Source organism: Macaca mulatta, chromosome 17 (genome assembly GCF_049350105.2).
Source record: "Macaca mulatta isolate MMU2019108-1 chromosome 17, T2T-MMU8v2.0, whole genome shotgun sequence".
Classification (NCBI taxonomy): domain Eukaryota; kingdom Metazoa; phylum Chordata; class Mammalia; order Primates; family Cercopithecidae; genus Macaca; species Macaca mulatta.
The window spans coordinates 14,741,052-14,765,738 of NC_133422.1; the positions used below are offsets into that span (position 1 = coordinate 14,741,052).

Consider the following 24,687-nt stretch of genomic DNA (forward strand, 5'->3'; position numbering starts at 1 on the left):
CACAGTAGAGTGCCTAAAGTCAGAACTTTTAAGAGAGAAACCTGTAAATTTGGGCGTTACATCAGAGAGTATTTTATTAAGTTTTGAACGTTCTCAGCTCACCGCACCCATTGTTGTTAGTGGGGGTTGATGATAAATCCACGGATACATGCATTTTCTCAATTTGTAAATATTATAAGTACAATTGCTACCGTGACAGGCATCAGCAAAAATTTTTCATATTAAAAAACTTTTTTTTGTAGGAATTCAGAAAATATAGGGAAGGAAGAATGCATATGATCAGATTGTGTTTTGATAGAAGAAAAGCTGAGTAGTTCACACATTATACTCACAATTATCTTGGTAAAGTCACTTCCTGTGAGTGAAGGAGTAGAGGGCTACAGTGGAATTTTTAAGGTGTAGGGAATATAATAACTAGTGGACATTTGGATAAATCCCAAACGGAGTTTAAATTACTTAGTGTTGTATAATAACATAGTATTTATATGTTTTGCCTTGAGTTATATGGAACTTTCTTTCATTGTAATGGTCAGACAATATTTATGATTCTGAGTTTAGTGTAGATAGCATGTCAACATATGGGCTTCGAAATTAATAAAATAAGTTAATTCTACCTTCAAATAATGTCGTCAAACTATATATTCAATGGAGCCTGTTACAAATGATTTTGACTTGTTGGTCACTGGAGTGCCAGGTAATTTTTGTTCTGTCGAACATTTGGTTTTGAGCATTGCAGCTTATCAGTAAAAATTCTATACTTGGTTATTTTCTGGCAGTAATAAGTTAGGGTATCACTTATTAACTAAATAAACCATTCAGTTTGGAAAGTAAAATACAGAAATTCAGAAAATATTTAAAATACAGAAAATCTCACTGTAGATTTGTCTAGTATGGTAAAATTTACTACCAGGTAAGTTTACTGTGGATCTCTATTTGGAGTTATTTAATGTCTTCGAGATTATAAAATCTTGTGTATCAGATGGCCCTTTGACATAAGCTTGCAAATCAGATTTAAACAAAAGTTTTATATTTTATAATTATTACTAGATATTTTATCAGTGTTACGTTAACCCTTGTGGCAAGCAGTTAGTCTTCATTGCCAGATATTTGAAAATTTAGCTTTGAGTTCTCTCCTTCATTTATGAATATCGTAACATAATGGTATTTATAATTTGCTATATCATAATAAAGTTCTAACTGATAAGAGAAAAAGTATAACACAACCTCCAAAATTAAAATTCACTTCAGAGGATTTCCAATACTTGTATGGAGGGGTGAGCTCCTAACAAACTGATATTCTCACAAATAACCATTTGCAAACTCTGCACATAATGTAGATAACATCTATTTGAGGGTTATGGAGATTGAATAAAAGCAGGCAGGCTTTGGAGGGTAGTCAATATATGGAACAGTCAGTCTACATGGCTTGATATCTCCATTTTTTGCTTTTATAGGAAACTTTCTGGCCAGAAAATTTCTCTACAATATTGTACAGAGCAATAGTCACAAAATTTAGCATATAATCCAAAAGTACTTATTCTAAAAATAGTCAGGAAAATGTGACTTATTCTCAAGGGAAGAGAAAATCATCATATACCAACTCCAAGATAACCCACATGTTGGAAATACCACATGAAGTCTATTATAACTAGTGAGGTAGAGAAAAATTTACTTACGATGAATTAAAAGATAGGAAGTGTCAACCATGAAATAAAATCAGATGGCAGTTCTAGAACTGAAAAATATATCAAAATTAAAAAACTGTATGGGCTTATTAGCAGAGTTAATATGATAGAGAAGTAAATGAACTTGAGTATAGATTGATATAAACTTGGAAGAGAGTTATGAAAGATTGGGGTAACAAAATAGAACCCTGGAGATGTATGGGGCAATTTTGAAAGGTCTAATAGACACAGTGTAAGTGAAAGAGCCAGAAAAAATATTTGAATAAATGATGATCAAAAACTTCTCAGATTTGGTAAAAGGCTTATATTTATAGATTGAAGAAACTCTGAAAATTCCAACCAAAATAAATGCAAAGAGAACCAAAGTAGGCACATTACGGTCAAAGTGTGGAAAACCAAAGATAAAGAGAAAATCTTGTAAGCAGGCAGAGGAAAACTAGACATTGATAAGGGAACAATAATTTGAATATCTGTACGCATCTCATCAGAAAGCAGGAAAGCCATAGAGGTGGAACAAAATCCTTAAAGTTATGAATGGAAGAAAAAAATCAATCAACATAGAATTTTTTTATCCAGTGAAAATATTCTTTAAGGCTTTTGAAAGAAAATTAAAGAAATTTGTTGTTATTTGACTGTCATTACTGACTGAGGAAGAAAACCTGGATGATTAGGAGTATATACATGTAATACATATGACAACTAATGGAAAGATTTGGGGAGAGGCTATAAATGCATCTATATAGTTGAAAAGTTACTGTATGTTACAACGTGTCTTGATAGAATGATGTTGACTACAATTCAATGGCTAAAGCAAAATTAACAAAGTGAAAATTGCATGTCTTTTCTTGAATGATAGGTAAATGTGTATCCAGTATTTCATTTACCTATAGCATATGCTCTAGACCCCTCTTTCAAATTAAAGGTAACAAAAGCTCAGTTGAAAGGAAAAACAAAATAAATCAATGCTAGCTACTACAGGTGAGGTAAATGAAATACAAATAATGAGCCTTCACTAATTCATCTGTTCATTCTTTTATTAAACATGTGGACACTGTTCTAGATGTTAGGGATATAACAATTAAACAAAACCAACAAAAACCCCTGCCTGTATTTTGGAGAAGTAGGGTGTGCAGTATCATGGGAGAAGACAGGTAACAAAACAAAAGAAAAATAAATAGTGTCTATGTGATGATGAGAGCTATGAGACACACAAAGCAGGTAAAAAAGATGGAAGTTGATGCTAGCTAAGTGGATATCTGGGGAAAAGCTTTAAGGTTAAATGCCAGAGCAAGAAGGAAGGCCATTAGCAGAAGCTTACTTCACAGATTAAAGAACACTGTGACTGTGTTCCTGTGACTGTCACAGAAGGAGCAAGGGGGAGCATCAAAGATTAATTCAGAAAACAACTATATGCTTTCAGAGGATTGTTATGACTTCATTTTTGCTCTTGAGTGAGAGGGACAGCCATTGAAAAGTTTTGAGTGTCCTGGCCTAATACCAATTTGAAAAGGATCACTCTGGTTACTATGGTAAATAGGGAGAAAAGGTGGAAGTAGGGAGACTAGTTAGGGGACTGTTGGAGTTATTTAGTGAAAGAGCTCTGGAAAGTATTGAGACTTGATTAGATTTTTGATAAAGCATATCTAAAATATCTAAGACTCTGAAAGGTCAGCTTTTGGACATACTTTGGAGGTAGTGCCAGTAGGATTTTCTGTCACTGTGAACATAGGTTAAGGGAGCAAGAGAGGATTGAGAGGAGCAAGAAACCCCATGAATTTTAGCCCGAACAACTGACCTGATGGATTTGTCCTCATGAGATGGGGAGGACTATGAAGAAATAAGTTTTGTCAGAGAAGATCAAATATTTGGTTATGGACATAGGTTATGGACATAGTTGTTTGAGATGACCGATAGATATCTAAATGGAAAAATGAAGTACGTCTGGAGTTCAGAGGCGACATCTAGGTTGGAGATAGAAATTTGGCATTGGCAGGATATGGACAGGATTTAAAGGTAAAGGACAGGGTGTGGGTACCAATGAAGTGAGTTCAGAGAAAAAGATAATTGAGAAATGAGTCCTTTGGAAAGCCAGTGTTTGTAAGTTGAGGAGATGCAGACGTACCAGCAAAGGAGAATGAGAAAAGCAAGGGAATAATGAGAAAAAGCAGGAGAGTGTGGTGTTTTAACTTGACCTGTTTGAAGTTAAATCTCCTTTCTTCTTCAGTGAGGATACTGATTGTCAAATAGACACAGGATAATAGATTAGAAAATCCCATAATTATACATAAAGAACAGTCTCAGAATAACAATACCAATAATGTCCAATTGTTATAATGACTGAAAATGCAGTTAATTTGTTTTTGCATATGTTTCTTCATTCTCCCTCTTGCCATTTTTAAAATAGTTGAGGTATGTTACAAGGTGAATTATGTTCCCCTAAAATTCACTAAAATTCTAACCCTCAGTAGTCTGTAAGGTGACTGTTTTTGAAGACAGGATCTTTAAAGAGGTAATTGAGATTAAGTGAGGTCATTTAGTTATTGGGTCCTAATCCGATATGACTAGTATCCTCATAAAGAGGAGGAAATTAGGACACAGACACATGCAAAAGGAAGACCATGTGAAGACACAGGGAAGAAAAGGTGGTTAGGCTATCTTCAAACCAAGGCGAGAGTCTTCAGAAGAAAACCCTGCTGACACCCATATACATCCTCCAGAACTATGGGAAATTAAACTTCTTTTATTTAAGCCATCTAGACTCTGGTACTTTGTCATAGCAGACTCAGCAAGCTAATACAAGGTCTTATCTGCATTGTGAGCACACACAGTTTTTACATACCATTCTGTCTTAACTCTTACATAATCCTAGTTCTGTAAGTTCCTGTGTGTTTAAGGCTTATATTATTTCCTTATATTGATGTGTTTTGGCTGTGTTTTAGCTGTTTCTATAGTAGATTCCTCAGGAAGAGCTCATAGAAATAGTATTTCTTGAGGAATGCATTCCCTGACTTTTCTTTCTTTGGATGTCTTAAATATGCTACTAATTTTTCTCTGGCATGGGGTATTGGTATTGAAAGTCTGTTGACAATGTAGTATCTTCTCCATTACAAGGCACTTAGTCTTGTTAGATGTTCGAAGGATTTTTTTTTTCTTTTTCCTTAAATCTAGTAATTTTGGTAGATATATCTTGGGGTTGGTCATTGTGAGTTAACTTCCCAGGTATGTGGTGTGCACTTTCATATGTAGTTTGCATCTTTTCATATTTTAAGAAATTATTATTGTACTATACTTTTAGAATTTCTTCTATTTCCTTGCTTTGGTTTTCTTCTCCAGAGACTTGACTATGCATGTTTATTTACTTTGCTTATCTTTAACATTTCTCTTAAATCACTTCTGTTATTTCACTTTCTCTTAAATCTTTATCTCCTTCTTTATTTCTCTCTCATTTTAAAATTTAAAAGTAAAATAAAAATTACAGAAAAGCTACAAGGACTATGCCAGTCAGTTTTTTTCCTGAACCATGAGAGTGACTACTGACATGATGCTCCATCATTCCTGAATGTTATGTTCCTACAAGTGAGAACATTCTTTCACGTAATATTGTGTAACATGAAATCAAGAGGTTAACATCGATTTGTTACTAACATTTAATTCTCAGACCCCATTAAATTTTTGCTAACTGTCGTATAATGTCTTTTATAGTAAAAAGATCCAGTTTACTTCATTTACATTATAATACATCAAACAGCTTCTCAGTCTTTCCTTCATTTTCCATATGGATGCTCTCTTTACCTGAGGCAGGTGTTGGCTTCTTTTCTGGCTGCCTTCCATCATGGATGCACTCTTAACCCTCCCTCAGTTCTAGCACAATATACTGAGCTAGGCTGTTGACCTGATGCCTTCCCCATCCTTCTGGAGCCCCAGGTTTCTTTACCTCCTGCTGGACAACCCTCTTATTCAGATGCTACCCTCTCTAGAACTCTTGACACCCCATCCTAGCTTACTCCTTTAGGCAATGGCTCCCTGCCCTGCTGGTGTTGTGCCTTCCCTTGCCTGGTTGCTTCCCTTTGTGCATATTCTCTCATCTTTTTCAGGCTACAACAACCTGAGCCAGGCACCGCCCCCCGCTCCCCGCCCCATGAGGATGCCCTCCTCTGCCTGCCCAGGCTCTGACCTGCCAAGCCACACACCAGATGAATGATTTTCAACCCCCACTGTAGATTCAGCTGCCTCCCAAGGTTTGCCATCTCCTCTCAGGCAGATGCTTTCTCATCCTTTTCAGACTCTGACTCCCTACACAGAGAAGTCCTTAGTGTACTTAACCTTCCTTACCTTGCACATACTCAGAAACTTTATGTCAAGGCACAACCCACTTACCTCTTCCTTGTTGTTTCAGGTAGAAGCCCTATCACTGTTTTAGAATTTTGACATCATGAACTGAGCAGCTCTCCTACCTACCCTTCCTGCCCTTCTTATGCTCTGACATCCTGCAACAAATTGCACTATGTTGCTGGCTGTAGGTTTTTCATAGATGCTTTTTTTAGTAGATAGAAGTTCCATTCTACTCCTACTTTGTTCAATGCTTTCTATCATAAAAAGTGTTAGATTCTGTCAAATATGCTTTGTGTGTCTGTTGAGATAATAGTATGTTAATCAGTCTAGCTATAGGCTTGTTAATAGTGTTGATCTTTTCAAAGAACTGGCTTTTGGTTTCATTTTGTTTTCACAGTTTTCTTATTCTCTATTTCATTAAGTTCTTCTATAATTATTTTTATTTTTTTCTTTCTGCTTGTTTTATGTTTAGTTTGCTTTTTTGCTTCCAGGGACATAAGGTGGGAGGTTTAGTTGTTGATTTGAAGTCTTCTTTTTAAATACAAACATTTACAGGTATAAATTTCTAAGTGCCTTAACTGCTTATATTTTGATATTTGTGTCTTTATTCATCTTAAAATATTTCACAATTTCTCTTTTGATTATTTCTTCTTTGACACATTGGTTATTTAGGAATGTGTTTATTTCTACATATTTGTGAATTCCTCAAATTCCTTTATATTATTGATTTCTAACATTCCAGTTTGGACAGATAATATACTTTGTATTACATCTGTCTTCATAAATTTATTCAGGTTTGTTTTATGACCTGAGTTTGGTCTATCCAGGAGAATGTTTGATGTGTACATTTTTATTTTGGAAACAGGGCCTCTCCTTCTGTCACCTAAGCTGGAGTGCAGTGATGCAGTCCTAGCACACTGGAGTCTTAGACTCCTGGGCTCAATCTATGCTCCTGCCTCAGCCTCTTGAGTAGCTGGGACTATAGGCACAAGCCACTGTGCCTGACTAATTTTTCAGTTTTTTATAGAGACAGGGTCTTGCTCTGTTGCTCAGGCTAGTTTTGAACTCCTGGCCTCAAGTGATCCTTCTACCTCAGCCTCCCAAAGTGTTGGGATTACAGGCATGAGCCACTGAGCCCGGCTATGTGTACTTTGGAAGAATGTGTATTATGCTGTTTTGGGATGGTGTGTTCTAGAGATGTCTGTTAGTTCTGTTTGGTTTTTGTTCAAATCTTCAATTTCCTTCTTGATCTTATGAATGGAAAGTTGAGTATAGAGGGGAGGGATAGCATTAGGAGATATACCTAATGTAAATGATGAGTTAATGGGTGTAGCACACCAACGTGGCACATGTATACATATGTAACAAACCTGCACGTTGTGCACATGTACCCTAGAACTTAAAGTGTGTGTGTGTGTGTGTGTGTGTGTGTGTGTGTGTGTGTGTGTGTGTGTATATGGCAAACTGGACTTGCAGAATAGATCTTTTGGTCACTGACCCCACTCAGCTCAAATCTTTTAAAATATCCTGCTTATCTGTTGACCTTTTCCTCAAATCTTACCAAAAAAAGAAGAAAGAAAAAGAAAGAAAAGAAGGAAGGAAGAAAGGAAGAGAGGAAGCTTCGGAGGAAGGGAGGAAGGGAGGGAGGGAGGAAGGGAGAGAGGGAGGGAGGAAGGAAGGGAGGGAGGAAGAGCCTAGAAAGACTTGAAATCTTAATCAACCATTAGAGGCAGTAGAAATATTATACCCAGATATTTCTCCCCAAAAGAACATAGGACTTTTATTGGTGGTGACGTAACAACTCTACTTAGTGAAATCTGATCGAGTCCCTTAATGGTGAAATGACACCCTGGGTGGAGCCAGTTATGCTGTTTCACTTCAAGCCGTCCTGTCCACTTTCCAGACTATTCCTACGGGAGATGATTGTTAGCCTGTTTTTTTCCAATGGTTTGTCTAAAAATAAGCAAAATTTGCCTTTTCCTGAGAATTACATGGACTTCTGGAAGTACCTTTCCCACTGCTTATAAGTGGGCTCTCCTCCCTTTAACACCCACCCGTTTTTTTCATATGAACTCTTTATTTTTTTTTAAACCTTAAACCTTTTCACTTATAGCTTTCAATCCTCATTTTGAACCTAATAGGAAATCTCTGTTGGGCTTCAGCACTTTCTGTATTTAACACCATGTGTTTCTCTCTAGGATTTAGATGTTATGCATGGAAAACTATGTAGCGAATGGTTTTATAAGTTTTAAAGCTAACAGAAGTTACTCTTGTATTTTCCTATATCAGAAAATAAAGATGGAGGAAGCTATGACCTACCAAAAAAAAATCAAATGCCCAGCTATTATTGTTTACTTGTGTATTTCTCCCTTCATTTCTTCAGCTGTTTCTTCATGTGTTTTGACGCTCTGTTGTTGGGCGCACATATGTTTACGATTGCTGTATCCTCCTGATGATTGGCCCTTTTATCATTATTCAATGTCTTTTTAATACCTAATAATATATCTTGTTTTAAAGTCTATTTTGTCTGATATTAGCACAGCCATTCCAGCTTTCTTGTGGTTTCTTGATATTTTTTCTCATGTATTTAAATATGTTTTTACCTTTGAATATTCTATAAACAGTATGTTATTGAATCTTATTTTATTATCCAATCTGACAATCTCTGCCTTTTGATTTGATTGGTTATTTCATTCATCTTTAATGTGATTATTGATAGTTAGGTTTCCATCTGTCATTTTACTTTTTGTTAGCTGTGTGTCTTGTGTTTTTATTTCTTTCTTTATTCTTTACTGCTTTCTTTGGATTATGTGCTTATTTTCTTATATAGCATTTTCCATTTTTAAATAATTTTTTCACTTAAAAAAACGTTTCCTTAGTGATTGTATTAGAGCTTACCCTATAAATCTTAGCTCACTGGAATCAGTCTCAGATTTATATTAATTTTATCCTAGTGAATTATATAAATGTTACTTCTATATAGCTCTATTTGTTTTCTCTGTTTTTTGTGATATTATTGTTACATATGTAAGATCTGTGTATGTTACAAACCCAACATGACATAATTATTACTTCAAATAATTGTGTCTTTTAAAGAAGCTGAGAGAAGAAAGGAGATACAGTATATGTTTGTAGATTTTGTTATATTGATCTTCTGATTTATCATTTATGAATCTCTTCTTTTGTTTCTGTGGATTCAGTAACCACTTGGAGTCATTTCCTTAGCTCAGTACAGCTTTGCTTCCACCCACCTTCTTTGTTATGCTGAAGTGGTCCATATTGAAAAGCATGCATCATACTTTCCTCATTTGAGTGTAATTAGTACAAAATATATTCATACCTTCTTTTCTTCTTTTAAAATAATTGTAACAGTTTTATTGAAGTGTAATTTACATGCCATACGAGTCATTAATGTTAAGTGTCCAAGTCAATTATTTTTTATAAACTTAAAAAGTTGTGTAGACATCACTACAATTTAATTTTAGAACATTTCTATCAACCCAGAAGGATCCTACCTGCCTATTTGCAATCACTCCTCATTCTCATCTTGTTCTGTTCATACAGTTTTATATAACAGTTCTTCCTATGAAAATTCTTCTGAAAGAAATAATACAATAAATATTGATAATTATATAAAGGCTTATACTTTTATGTAAAATTTTTTCTTTTTAACTTTTTTTTAAGAGTCAGGGTCTCACTCTGTCACTCAGGGTGGAGTGCAGAGGCATGATCATGGCTCATTGTGGTCTCAAAATTCTGGGCTCAGTGATCCTTCCACCTCAGCCTCCTGAAGAGCTGGGACTACAGCTGTGTGACACCACACTCGGCTGATTTTTAATTTTTGGGTAGAGATGGGGTCTCTTTGTTGCCCAGGCTGATCTCAAACTCCTGGCCTCAAGTGATCCTCCCACCTTGGCCTCTCAAAGTGCTAAGATTACAGGTGTGAGCCATTGCGCATATCCGCCTTTATATATAAATTTAAAGACATAGAAATAACCTAATACTACAAATAAGGGAAGATAAGAAAATTATCTTTATTTAATGGATTTTATGTTTATATTACATTACACACTTTTTTAAACCTAAAAGTGTTAGATTTAATTAATTATTATATAAACGTGTTTTCCTCCTACAAACCAAAATCGGGTATGGTATATATCATGGGCTCAGAAAAACTAAGACCAATGTTTTTCCAAATAAAAATAGATTTTATTAGATATCTTACATTTCCACAAAATGATTTTAAATCTTTTAAGAGAAAATATTAAAACTTGTTAATTCTGGTGTAAGCAGTATGAACAAAATGAAAGCAAGAGTTTTGTTCTAGACAATGGGATATACAAATGTTTCAGCAGTGGTAAAATGCAGACACAGAAAGCTGATTTCAGTGTTTAACAACATACCTTATGTGTTTTAAATCAGTCACTGTTTTTTTAATGTAGATATGCTGAGTTCTTAAGCATTCTAGTGATAACACTACCATCCTCATTCAAAAAAAAGTATTATCAGTGAAATACTTCAGACTACAGCGTGTACAAATTTTTAATTATTCATGTTGCTCTTGTCTTGGCACATGCCTAGTAGTTAATGGTTTGCATCCAGTTTTGTATTAGATAGTCTCTACACACTAGTCCAGAAGTAAAAACTGACATGTTTGGTCTGCAAAGTGTTAAAATGTTTGAATTAAATTTTAAAATATAGTGATTTTAGATAAAAATTCAGATTTCATGTTTCTCTTGAAAAATATGGAAGAACTAGCAACATTGAACAACTGACTTAGGGGCCACTTTTAGAAAGAACAAACATTCTCCAGTTTGAGGAAGTTCCCATCTGGCCCAGTTCATTTATGCATATCTGTGCACCTCCCATAAGAACTTGAGTTTGGGACATTTGATTTAACCTTATTATAACATTAGAGTAAGAAAATTGGAGGCACATCAGCTAAATGATTTCCTCAGCATGAAAAAGATAATTAGTGGCAGAGTCAGGATTTTAAGATGATTTCACTATTGATACATTGAATATGGACTATAAATCAGAAGACTTAGAATTATGTGCTGGTCCCTTCTACATCTTAATTTCTGTAACATTCAATTTTCATAATTGTAAGTTGAAATTAATAGTAATACTGATATGTGATTATTGCAAAGGTTAAATATTATTTATCATTATTAGATTCATATCTGTAGAGCAATTTTAACCACGTATAACAATACCTTTCTTGTTACAGATGGCATATGTTTAGTTTTTATCTTTCATAGAAAGTAATAACATGTTTTAATGAACTTCTTTTCTGAGTTTAGTATGTATATTGTGATATTATTATTGAGTGTCATTGGTATTTCATAGGTTGATTTGCTTTTTAGTAAGGATAGGAATATTTTTGCATATTAACTTTTTATAGCCTAAAATGATGGTCATTTTTCTCTGTAAGTTATTCATGTGCCAGGCACTGTTTATTTACGTAAATACTTTTTAAAGTGTTAACAAGAAAAATTAAACTTATGCTATGATGTAGTCAAGTAAAATTCTATTTATATATAATATCAGGTTTGATATTTTTTTCTAATGAAATGATTTTGCCAGTAATGAAAAACTTTAAATTAGAAAATGAAGATCTGAGCATCTTTATTGTCATAATAAAACTTAGCTCTCACTGAATTAAAGTGACAATAACAAAGTAAGAAACACCATTGAATAGTCCCTGACACGTGAAAGGTGCACAAATAGTTTATTATTGTAAATGTTTCTCTGTTTTAAAACTTTTGAGTTTAATTATTGCTTTTAAAGAGTGTTTACCTTAGTTTTATTTTTTCAGAGTACCTTCAAGTTTAAATCTGAGAGTGATATTCATTTGGCAGAACATCATAAACAGGTTTTATATGATGGAAAACTTGCAAGTAGCATTGCCTTTACATATAATGCTAAGGCCACTGATGCTCAACTCTGCCTGGAATCATCACCAAAAGAGAATGCATCAATTTTTGTGCATTCCCCACATGCTCTAATGCTTCAGGTGTGTGAATTGTGGCTTTGTTTTCATGTTCTTGTTAGAATTTGACAGTAACTTTATTTTATATGTCAAACATTGCTCATCTATAAATCTATGATTTTTTGTTTCTTTTTGGCTTTTGCAGATCTTTTAAGTGAAACTTTAAAGAATGTCTCTCTTTTCTGTAGCAATATACTCTACCCTGGCTTTGTCTCCTTAGTAGGAAATCTGCCATATCTATTATATGTTATATAGCCTTTGAAATTAAATCAATTAACTGAATAAGTTAATTGTTAGATATAAAAACATACTTTGCTTTAAGAATGTATTACTAATATTCTCTAACAATAAAATTACTTGTCTTAAATCCATCAATAGTATTTCTGATTTTAAAATAACGTTTGATTTTAACTTCATATTTTTAGTGTAAAAATGTCTCAACCTAAGATTTGAAATTTAAAAGTGATTAGCAAAGGTATTCACTTTTTTGTCTTATATGTATATAGCAATTATAATTGAAGGCTTAAAAATGTCCAACTATGTTATTTAATTCCCTTATAAAGGTACTTGGAACAAGGAAATAGTGATGAAAATCGTTCTATAGAAGTTTAATACACATTTTTGTTTTTGGACATAGGATGTGAAAGCAATAGTAACACATTCAATTCATAGTGCAATTCATTCAATTGGAGGGATTCAAGTGCTTTTTCCACTTTTTGCCCAATTGGATAATCGGCAGCTCAACGACAGTCAAGTAGAAACAACTGTCTGGTAAGTTTTCTTTGCATGTACAATTGCTGATATTTTATACACACTTAGACTATGCATGATATACTCGGTGCTGTATAAATGTATTATGGTATTTGGGTTCTGCCCTTAAAGTACTAATAAAAATTTTTTGGAACTAATGGAGATAGATATTTATACAATAAGTAAAGAAAACCCTGACATTTAGGTTGTTATATCATAAAGGAATGCCTTTCTTGATAATAAATAGCAAATTCTTACCAAAGATAGCATAGTGATTATAATATGTAGTTGAGGGAAAAATATTAATCCTGACCTTATCATTTGCATATACTCATGGATTGAATTGACCATGAAACCCTGTCAGGTTGAAGAAAATTACTAGGGTAAAGTTATTCAAAAGAATAATATTTATTAGCAATTACATAATTTATATCTTAAAAAGTGATACTATTTTATAATGCTTTTGTCATGGCATAAGTCTAGCATAATATTAATTGGCATCATCCCTTATTTATATATAGTTTATGTTTGAGGACTTAAATCTAACCAGTGGCAAATCCATGTTTATGTAAAAATTAAATCTCTTCTAATGAGTGTGATTTCATGTGCATTTTTATAGTTTCTCTTTTATTTAAAAAAAATCATGTGCTAGACTCTAATTTAATGTTATAGCTTAGAATTATACATAAAAGAATTTAAAAATGAATTGTAGTAGTTATTTTGACTATACACATTGCCCTGCTTGGGGATTTTAATGGGCAAGTTATATAGATAAGCATTAATTTTATTCCAAAAGTAACACTATAGTGCTTCATTAGTATATATACATATAGATGAGCTCCTTCATGGGTTATCTAATTTTGAATTGATGGTGAATCTAGAAGGTGTGGGAAAAATTTAAGGTACAATGAAATACTTTTTCTCATAATTATTATCTAAATTACCTATTAATGAAATTCCATTTTAGTATTTCTAATAATGTTATTTCTGTTTTGGGAACAACTTTACGTAAAGTATAAATCTAAATATAGATATGAGATTTGTACATTTATAACATTCACTTCCCATCTATGGGTCTTGCCTTCTTTTATATCAATATAGTGTAAAGGTTGGAGTTTTGAAAGTAAAAAGCTTTGAAGTGAAAAAGAATCCTGAGGTTATGTCCTACTGTGATACTGTTTTGCTTGTAGATCTTAAATAATCTAATTGGAAGGCAGCTCAGCTTAGTGGAAAAATCAAACTTTAAATTTCAGTCCTTTATTTAAATTCAAAATGTTTTGCTATTTATCATCTCAGTGAACTAGGACACATTATGATCAGTAATTTAAAATCTAGTCAGTACTGTGAAAAGAAGTGGGAGATGAAGTAGCCGCTAGAAAAATCCATGTATAATTTAAATATTTCTTATGAAATAATATGAAATACATATATTATAAAATCTTACTGCTAAAACCATATGTAATAGGTTATATGGTTCATTCATCCAAGATGTATGTTTATTTTTACCGTCTTTCTTCAAAACTCATTTAATTTTTATATTACATCTTGGTATTTAACTTGTATTTATTTCATCATGGAGATAAAAGATAGTGTGAGGAGTCAGCATACCTATTTTCATTTTGATTTTAGTTCTTTTATATCATTCATCCTAATATCTCCCTATATCAACTAATTCCAACCTTTTCAGTGATGTCTATTATGTCTTTAGTTTGTTTGTTTATTTATTTATTTGAGATGTAGTCTTGCTCTGTTGCCCAGGCTGGACTGCAGTGGTGCGATCTCTTGGCTCACTGCAACCTCCGCTTCCCAGATTCAAGCAATTCTCTTGCCTCAGCCTCTCGAGTAGCTGGGATTACAGGCGCTTGCCACCATGCCCAGCTAATTTTTGTGTTTTTAGTAGACAGAGTTTCACCATGTTGGCCAGGCTGGTCTTGAACTCCTGACCTCAAGTGAGTCACCTGCCTTGGCCTCCCAAAGTGCTGGGATTACAGGCATGAGCCACTATGTCTGGCCCTGTTTATAGTTTGCCAATAGAAAACATAACAAGAAAGATACCACTCTCCTCTTTAAATATAATACATACTCAATTCCAGGCCACCCTGTGATTTAGTTATGTGCTATTTTGAATTCTTATCTATTACTTTTTCATTAATTATTTCAGTATCCTAAATATCTGAGATTTGCTCTTTGGTACGGACAGTTGTGTGGATCAGTAATGCAGTCTTTTGTTATTTAATGTTTTATAGGGAACCATTATAGAAAACTATTTGCATCGGTGAAATAGTCTTTGATTTTGCAAGCTGTTAAGTGGGATTTCTCCCTCTATTTGAAAAATACAGATTCATGACTGTGCAGGGGTTATAGAATTTTATGTTTTATGGCTATATCATCAGTTCGTATAGATGATTGGGACCTTGAAAAAGGATTTATCATCTTATTGTTAGTCAATAATAAATTGTTCTAGATCAAGGATAATCAATTTGAAGTTTTTAACTCTTCCAGAAAAAATTTAATATACTCCTTTTTGGAAGTCTGATTGCATAGTAAAGAGATGACTGAAAGTTGCAATACTGTCTAATTTTTAATTGCTTTTTTGAGAAATGGAGCTAAGCTCACATATAAGTTACTTCTCTGCCCTCTGTGTTTCAAGCTGAAGCATTTTATCTTCCACATACTTTTCTCTGCTAAGTAGTGCCTTTTAATGAAAATTTTCAGTGTTTCTTAAGCCTTACCTCCGTTGGCACTACTACACTGTTTTTATCAACTTTGATGAGTTTTTACTTCATATAGGGGATTTAGAATTTTTAAAAATTATTGGCTGGGGGTGGTGGCTTACGCCTGTAATCCCAACACTTTGGGAGGCTGAGACCGGTAGATTGCTTGAGTCCAGAATTTTAAGACCAGCCTGGACAGCATGACAAAACTCCATCTCTACAAAAAAATAGAAAAAATTAGCTGGGCATGGTGGCATGTGCCTGTAGCCCCAGCTACTGGGGAGGCTGAGGTAGGAGGATCACTTGAGCCCAGGAGGTGGAGGTTGCCATCAGCTGTGATCGCACCACTGCTCTTCAGCCTGGGTAACAGAGCGAGACTCTGTATCAAAAAACCACCCCAAATTATTGAAGCAATAATTTCATTTTCTAGAGTCTTCAAAGATGAATTTATTTTTGCTGGATAATTTTTGTGACTTTTTAAATTATGAAGGCCACTTCTTATAGTTATTATATATATGGACATTCAAGTCAGACAAACTTGGGTTCAAGTCTTGAATTTAGTATTTATTACTAGTGCAACTTTGTGTATGTGATTAATTTTCTGAGCATAACTCAAACTCTGAAGTAACATAGCTTTTGTATCTTGTGTCTAGAATGACTCAAGAAATTAAACAGAAACTTTATTTTCCTTTGAATTGGATGATTATGTAGACTGAGTACATACTATTCTTGTTGAGTATGTATTATTGAGTACATACATCTTATTGAGTACATATTACTGAGTACATACATCTTATTGAGTACATATTCTTACGTTGAACTATTTTTTTAAGAACATGGGTAATTATGTAGGTGATACAAAATAAAACCTTCCTCATCGTGTGACCTAAGACAGCTTTGCTTTGAAAAAAATTTATGTTTTCTAGAACAAGGTATGAATTGAGTTTTGTATATCAAACAATTAAAAATACACCAAGAGATAGTTTCATTAGAGAGCAATGTGATATATTGCATAAGTGTTCTTTTGGTGGAAGACAAATTTAGACTCAAATCCCTGTCCTGTTTTATAGTGTCTCATGTTAGGTGATGGGATATTCATGGGTTTGTAGTAGTGGTACGTGGCATTTATTGAATACTTACCATGTGCTAGTCACTTTTTTAAAAAAAAAGTTTTATTGTGTATGTTTAAGGTGTACAGCATGATGTTATGGGATACAAACAGTAAAAAGGTTACTATAGTGAAGCAAATTAACGTCTGTCATCTCACATAGTTACCTATTTTTGGGGGGAGGGAAGCAGCTAAAACCTACTTATTATGAATCACATACAAAGTATAATTTTGTTACCTACAGTCCTCGTGTTGTGCATTAGATGTACTTGTTCATCCTACATATCTGGTACTTTATTTCCTCTAACCTACATCTCCCGACTTCCAAGCCCTGCTGCCCTTTCCCCTGATGGCCACTGTTTTGTTTTTTATCTCTGTATATTTGAATTCTGTCAGTCATGCATTTTAATCTAATTATTTGCTGGTGAAGAAGAGAAAAATTGAATGATTTGTTCAAGATCACAGAGACGTAAGTGGCAGGACCAGGGTCCTAGTCCTGAAAGCCTGACTCTAGAGCCCTTACTCTAAACCACTGTGGACCACTCTGAGAATCACTTTTGCCAGCTGTGGAATGATTTTAATAAGTGCCAACTTTATCTGATTGTAGTATGAATTAAAATAAGACATGCAAAGTATCTGTCATAGCGTCTGGTACATAGTTGGCACTTAATGAGTTCTCTTTTTACTTTTTTCCATGAGTACTAGTCTGTTGGTTAGATACAGCTTTTTAGTTATTAAAACTTATTTTTAATGTTATTATAAACTATGATAATTTTTATAAAGAAGAAATTTCAAGTGATAAATTATCTTAAGTATATGAATATTTTTCTGGGAAAAGCATTTTTAAAATTACAATAAATACAGTTTGTTTGCTAAAATGATGGAACGTAAGATATAAAAGTGTTTAGAGAATCCTATAAAGCATTTATGTCAACAGTCCTATCATATGAACAGTCCTCTTGTAATGTGAATATTTATGACTCATTAGTTTGTTTAGTGAACTTAAATCACAATTTATTTCTTAATATTATCTTGCTAATTAATAAGTTATTCCAGTAATTACCTTGAATTTTACAGCCACTTTAATAATTAAGCAACATCTTAATAATTAAATATTTCATTCTAATATTCTGATTAGTACTATTGTAATATGTAAAGCAACAGAATTATCTGGAAAATTTAAATATTTCAGTGTCTAACTGCCTTAGCCAGATTTCCTCATACACTTAAAAGTGACATGAAAATCCTTTATCTGACCATGTTTCCTGATTTTTAATTCAGAAAAAATGTCTGTTATATAGTGTTAAAATTTAATTACATATTCTTAATCCAACTTAGTCTGACTTAAAGATAATATGTAATTGCTTTTAATAGGGAAAAGGATTAAAATAAGTACGTGTTTATAATAATTGTTTCTCTTATGGAAGTGGTTGTTCTTCTATATAGAATATAATTAGTAATTTAGTTTCCAAAAGCATTTAAAATATTTTTATTAGTCTATCTTTTATGCAGTTATATTTAGTTTAGATTTTTCAGAAAGAATGTACCACTGACATGTCTTAAGATTCATATTTCTTTGTTTGCCTTTAAAAATTGCTAAATTGGTACTGAAAACATTTTTGAAGTGATAAATAGACACAAAAAATGCATTTGATGTACTTACACTACTACTATTAGAGGAGAAAAATGAAGTAATTTGGTTAGTGAGATTTAAGCAGAGTAAAATGAAATATGTATTGAATTCACTATGCAAATTAATTTGTAAGTAGTAAAAAGTAAAATACATTAAATATTCTGTCTGAAACATTAGGAAACATTACATTTAATTTTCAAATAGATTTTTCTTCTTTTTAAATTTAGCAAAAGCCACTTTTAATACTACTTTATGTTGTTTAGTTTTCAGCACTTAATTTTTCTCTGTAAATTTGTCTTTGTCCTATTACAAGGTTTCTGCTTTGTCTTTGACCCTTCACTACCGCTCTCTTGCTGCGGAAAAAAGGCGCCTTTTTGGCAATAAGGTTAACTACAAATTATTCTTTGCAGAAATTCTGGTGACCGTGGACACATCTTCAGTAAATTTGTTGCCTTAATGTTCTTCTAGTTTGCATTTCCACTTTCTGTTTTCTTTAATTTTTCACTCTTACTATCTTCTAACAGGAATATTGTTATTTTACTCATGCCATAGATTTCATTTCTTTTAACTGTCTTACATTACCTTCCTTCATTTATTTTGATTTTATGACAGTCATGCACGCAGGTATAATGGTATCAGTTCTAAAATTAAAATGAATATTATTTGCCTTTATAAAGAATATTGCCACATGCCATAATTCATCCTCAGAAACCCAGAATACTTTTAACAGAATATAGCTATAATGCTGATTGTCACAAGTGTTTAAACCCTCTTCTTTTTCCATCCAGGGGTGAGATGTGATGACCATAACATGTAATGAATGAAATTTTCAAGAAAAGATTTAGTAAAGCATACTAAAGAGATTCTAGTTAATTTAGTATTATAATTTTATTGGTTTTTATTTCTAATTCTTCTCAAATTTTTAAGTTCACAGTCTTGTTACCTAGGCTGGTAACTTCCAGTGCTTTATCTCTAGCTTGCCTTCAATTTAGGCTTATACACATAAACCATTGGTGCCATATTTCCATGTGGAAAATATCTCAAACTTAACATGACTCACATAAAAATTCATAAACTTCTTCTCTACCCAATTTCTATTGCTTTTGATTTTCTAATGTTACTGAGGAACATTGTCTCCAGGTAGTCTCTTAAATTAGAACCCCAAGAGAACTCATCAGTTACTTTCCTCCCTTTGAATAATTAAAATATTAGCTGTTCCTATATCTGTCACATACAATCTATCATGATAAGCTATTGATATTATTCCTTAAATACCTCACAAAGCTACCCTTTCCTCTCCATCCATATTGCTACTGCCTTAGTTTAGGTTCCCATTATTAATTACTTCAGCTAGTATATATCCAGTAATTGCTGTTGCCCTTTTCCAGTAATTTTCAATGGCTAGAAGAGTTATCTTTCTAAAATACGAATCTAATTATTTACATCTGTGGTCATTCATTGGTTTCCTGTTGCCTCAGAACAAAGTCAGCATCTGATTTGGTCATGCTTACTTCTCTCTTCTAGTCACATTTCTTGATAGTTTTTCCAAACCCAAATTCCTATATATAGCAATAAGGACAAAGAGTGGAAAATGCTAGCAGGGACATTCTAGAACATGTATTTATGAATAAAAGGTGCTACAAATAGGGACAGCCTCAGCAACAGTGTATGGTTGGGAACATGGTTTTCTGCAGTTCTTGGATTTATAATGTCAGTAAATTAGGGAGGGGATTTAACAGAATACCTCATTTAAGGTGTCTTGGAGTCTTACTACCTGCTAAATAAAGGGGAAGGTTTCTGTGCGCTTAAATCCAGCTTTCAGCTTCAGAACAGAGATGGAGTGTCTGCTGTCATGCAAGTGGACAGTAAGAAGAACCATAGGCAATCTGTATACCAAATGACCAATTATTTGTTGGCCAATCCCCTGGTTGTACAGATCTTGTTTAATAATCAGCACAGAGAAACCTATCAGTATAGAACTTATATTATCCAGCATTTACTAATTATAGCTATGGTAACAAACAGCCTCAAAATCTGGTAGCCTCGTAAAACAACAGAAGTTAATTGTTCATAACTGGTTGTGCTGTGTTCCCTGTGTCTTCTCATTCTGGGTCCTAGATTGAAAGATTAGCTGTGATATGGAATATGTTTTTCCTGTGTCAAAGAAGTGCAAGAATCTCAGTCAAACAGTATAATTGCTCTTGTAGCTTCTGGTCAAATGAGATGAATGTCATATTCAATCTACTAGCCAAAGAATGACCAACCAAGCCCAAATTTAGTGAGGGGATTTGGTTGTAAAATATATGTCCTGGAAGTGGGAGTGGAATGTAAGTCTTTTGGCCATAGGCAAGCATTTATAATCTTATTATTGAGATGGAAAAGTCAATAATTGGGAATAATAATACAATCTCCCATGGGACTTATGAAAAAGTATTATGGTGCACAGGAAGGAAACCGATATCCTGAAGACTTGAGGCAAGCAGACTTATAAAACTTTGGGAGGCCAAGGTGGGCAGATCACGAGGTCAAGAGATCGAGAGCATCCTGGCCAACATGGTGAAACCCCCTCTCTACTAAAAATGTAAAAATTAGCCAGGTGTGGTGGCACATGCCTGTAGTCCTAGCTACTCGGAAGGCTGAGGCAGGAGGTTTGTTTGAACCCGGGAGGCGGAGGTTGCAGTGAGCCGAGATCGCACTACTGCACTCCAGCCTGGTGACAGAGCGAGATTCTGTCTTAAAAACAAAACAAAACAAAACAAACAAACAAACAAACAAAAAAACCTACTAGTAGGAATTTAGAAGAAAATTTTGGTAAAAATTAGGGTGCAAAATGATCCTGTATGAAATAGCAGAATACCATAAGACTGACGTCAAGACAATACTATCAGAATTTAGAGAAGATGGCCAAAGTCTATATTTTTGCCAGGCATTGTAGAATATTCTGTTACAAAATCAGGTGTGGGAAAGAATGCTTTTCTAATTCCTTCTGATAACTTCTCATTGAATTAAAAATAGTATATGTGCCTTCTTTTGGATTTACTGGAGAAAGTAAAAATTAAAAATGTAATGGTTACAAAAATACAGAAAACAAGAGAATGGGAATAGAACCATAAAACAACTGTTAATATAAAGTAACAGGTTATATAACCTGGAGATACCATTAACTGTTAAAAGATAGAAACATACATATTCATTCAATAAACCAGAATCCAACAATGTAAGCTTTAAAGAGAAAGTATTTTATTTAAAACTCAGTGGTAAAGAATATAGGTCTCAAGTTTTGGTCTGCTGTAGTCTGGCAATTTTTTTCTTAGTATACTACTAATAAATGTGTGGATAGTATACTAATAAAAATGTGGCTATTTTGTCCCAGATAGAATGCATGGATGGTATCTTTTTACCTAAGAAAGCACATATTCCTCATTTGCTGGTTAGAATAAAATCATTTATTAAGCTACATAGAAATAATAGAAAATAGTCCATCATGTTTGTTATATTTTATCTAGAAAGTAGGTTAGGTCCCTCACTATTAACCTATTCCAAAACTTTCCCTAAAATTTTACTTCTCTCATGGGATGGGAGCCCTTTTGCAACTATTTATTTTCACTTAATTCATGGTCGTTTTATACTTTTTCTACAGGAAGAGTCAAGACATACTGCATGGCTTGAATGATAAATTTTCTATAGTATGGGTACCCATACTAAAGAAATGGTAGTAGTAGATCATTATAATAGTAATATTACCCATTTCTAAACTATGGGTACAGATGCTTGTTTCTTTCTCCACTGTGTAGTTTTTAGAACAACACAATTCTCCCTTTTCAATCGTTGCCTGATGCTGAGATGGCACCTTCAAATTATTTTCTCAAGAGAGTATAGGGGTCAGGTACCATATAAAATTTTAAAAATTGTTTACTTCCATATCTAGATCATGCAGGTAACTTTTGTCCCTCCTAGTACAACTGTCATACATATTATTTCAATTGGTATCATTGAGGATCTCTCCTTTGGTGGCCTATGGGTGCCTATTAATAGATCCAGCATTTAGAAACATGGAAGTCCTTTGCAGGATCATTTTGACATAACTTTATTGAGGATAGTAGTCAGGGACTTGAGTGGGATCTTACTTATCTGATAGAAAAAGAAGGTTGATATCTCCTCTGACAAAGAGGTTATGAGCAAAACCTCTGCCTTTAATTATGTAATTTCTAGATATTCTTTATCAGGAAGTCCAAGCTGAAATTGGAGGGCAGGTCACGATAAGGCTCGGTTGGAAGAAGAAAATATTTTTGCCAGGGAGAGGAGGGCATATATTGTCCTTTGGGGTGGTAAAGCTGACTCAGCAGTTTGGGTATTTGGCATGTACCCCTTGTAACTCAGCCAAGTACACTAGGTAGCACATCCTTAACATAGTTGAAGACCAGACTTAAATAGGTTTAGGAACATAAGGAGTTCTAGTAGATGAGTACTATTAGGAAGCACAGGGTAAAAAGTTTACACTAATTGGTTCCTGTGAAATCAATGTGGAAGTCAGGTATGAGACACATACATTTATTTGCTGCCAAATATTTTTATAGTTGGAAATGGGATACAGGACTTGGTACCTTTGGTATCTTATGCAGTAGTGAAGAGGACCAGGTATGATCCCTTCCAGCAAGTCTTGGTGGAACTTTAATGAGGATCCAATGTCAGACCAAAGATGCTGGCATTCATCATCCCAAGTTTATCAGTAGGGCTTTTTATACCTCTAAAAAGTTTGCCTTAACACAATTACTTTATGATTTAAAACATCGAATGAAATATGTATACATAAATGTTTTGTAGTATGGCTTGCTGCTGGAAGGCCTAGAGGGAAGTTTCACGTGCCTCGCCCTCAGTAATTCACGGAGGAGTAGTAGGATTCCTATTTTTCTGGTGGCTGTGTATCTCATCAGGGTTACGAGTATCTGCCTATTAGAGCCTAATTTTTGTACAAAGCCTAGCTATTATTTTTGAATTCTATCTTGGCATTTTCTGTGGTATTTGTGGTGAAAATATTGTTGAAGTTGATCTCCTTGAGACAATTCCTTTGCAATGTCTTTATTAATGGGCAAGGTACTCTGAATCTGGGTGTTAAATATTATATGACAGCTTTTGTTAATGGATTTATTTAACTATCTTCATAAAATACGTATATTATTTTTTGAACTTTTTTTCATAGAAACAAATTCAATCTAAATATTTATTAATAACTCTCAAGATGGGCAAGCTTTTTTTTTTTTTAAATGCTTACCTCCATTTTGCAAGTAGCAAATATGGCAGGAATGATAGTATGTGTGAGGCATTTGAGAAAACAATTTGGAGGATGTTAACAATGTTTGTTTGCATAACTTTTTTTATTTTTTACTTTTTGTGCCAATTCACGTGCAAAGAACAGGAGAAGTTTTTTTATATCATCTAACAACAATTTGTGGAGTATAAAATAGTGAATCTTGTTTTTAAGCATATTTTTTTCTTTTCTTCAAAATTTATTTTGTTGATAAAAACACTTTGCCAAATTTATAGGTGTATGTGAATATTCGTTACATTCATAGAATGTGTAATGGCCAAGTCAGGGTATTTGGTCATTACCATCACCTTGAGTATTTATCATTTCCGTTTTGGTAACATTTTAAGCCCTCTCTTCCAGCTACTTTGAAATGTACACTACATTGTTGCAAACTATAGTCACTCTACACTGCTATTAAACATGAAAACTTTTACCAACCATCTAACTGTACGTTTGTACCCACTAACCAACCTTTGTTTATTCTCCCTCCCACCCACATACCCTTCCCATACTTTGTATCTGTCTTTCTACTCTCTACCTCCATGTGATCAATTCCTTTAGCTCCAACATACGAGTGAGAATGTGTGGTATCTTTCTGTTCCTGACTTATTTCACTTAACATCATGACCTCCACCTCCATCTATGTTTCTGAAAATGACATGAGTTCGTTTCTTTTCATGGCTGAATAGTACTCTGTTGTGCATATATGCCAAATTTTCTTTAGCCATTTGCCTGTTGATGGAAACTTAGGTTGATTTCATAGCTTTGCTTTTGTGAATAGTGCTGTGATAAACATGTAAGTGCATGTATCACTTTGATATACAGATTTCCTTTCCTTTGGATAAATACCCAGTAGCAGGATTGCTGGGTTTAATGGTAGTTCTATTTTAACTCTTTGAAACATCTCCAAACTCTTTTCCATAGTGGTTGTATTAATTTATAGTGTGCAAAAGTTCCCTTTTCTTCACATCCTCACCAGCATCTGTTGTTTTTGTTCTATTTATAATAGCCATTCTAACTGGGGTAAGTCGATGCCTCATTGTGGTTTAGATTTGCATTCCTCTTATGCTTAGTCATGTTGAATAATTTTGCATACACCTGTTGACAATTTCTGTGTCTTCTTTTGAGAGATGTATATTCATGTCCTTACCCCACTTTTTAATGG

The 24,687-nt window shown here is 33.7% G+C and overlaps 1 protein-coding gene across 7 annotated transcripts in view; it reads left to right on the plus strand.

Annotated features, from left to right (window-relative positions):
- Positions 1-24,687, plus strand: part of NBEA (neurobeachin) — a 742,365-nt gene that overhangs the window by 119,201 nt on the left and 598,477 nt on the right. For all 7 annotated transcript variants that reach the window (XM_028837519.2, XM_028837523.2, XM_028837524.2 and 4 more), the window contains exons 9-10: positions 11,836-12,033; positions 12,647-12,780. In XM_028837519.2, coding sequence (XP_028693352.1) covers positions 11,836-12,033; positions 12,647-12,780 — 332 coding nt within the window. The remainder of the gene's footprint in view (positions 1-11,835; positions 12,034-12,646; positions 12,781-24,687) is intronic.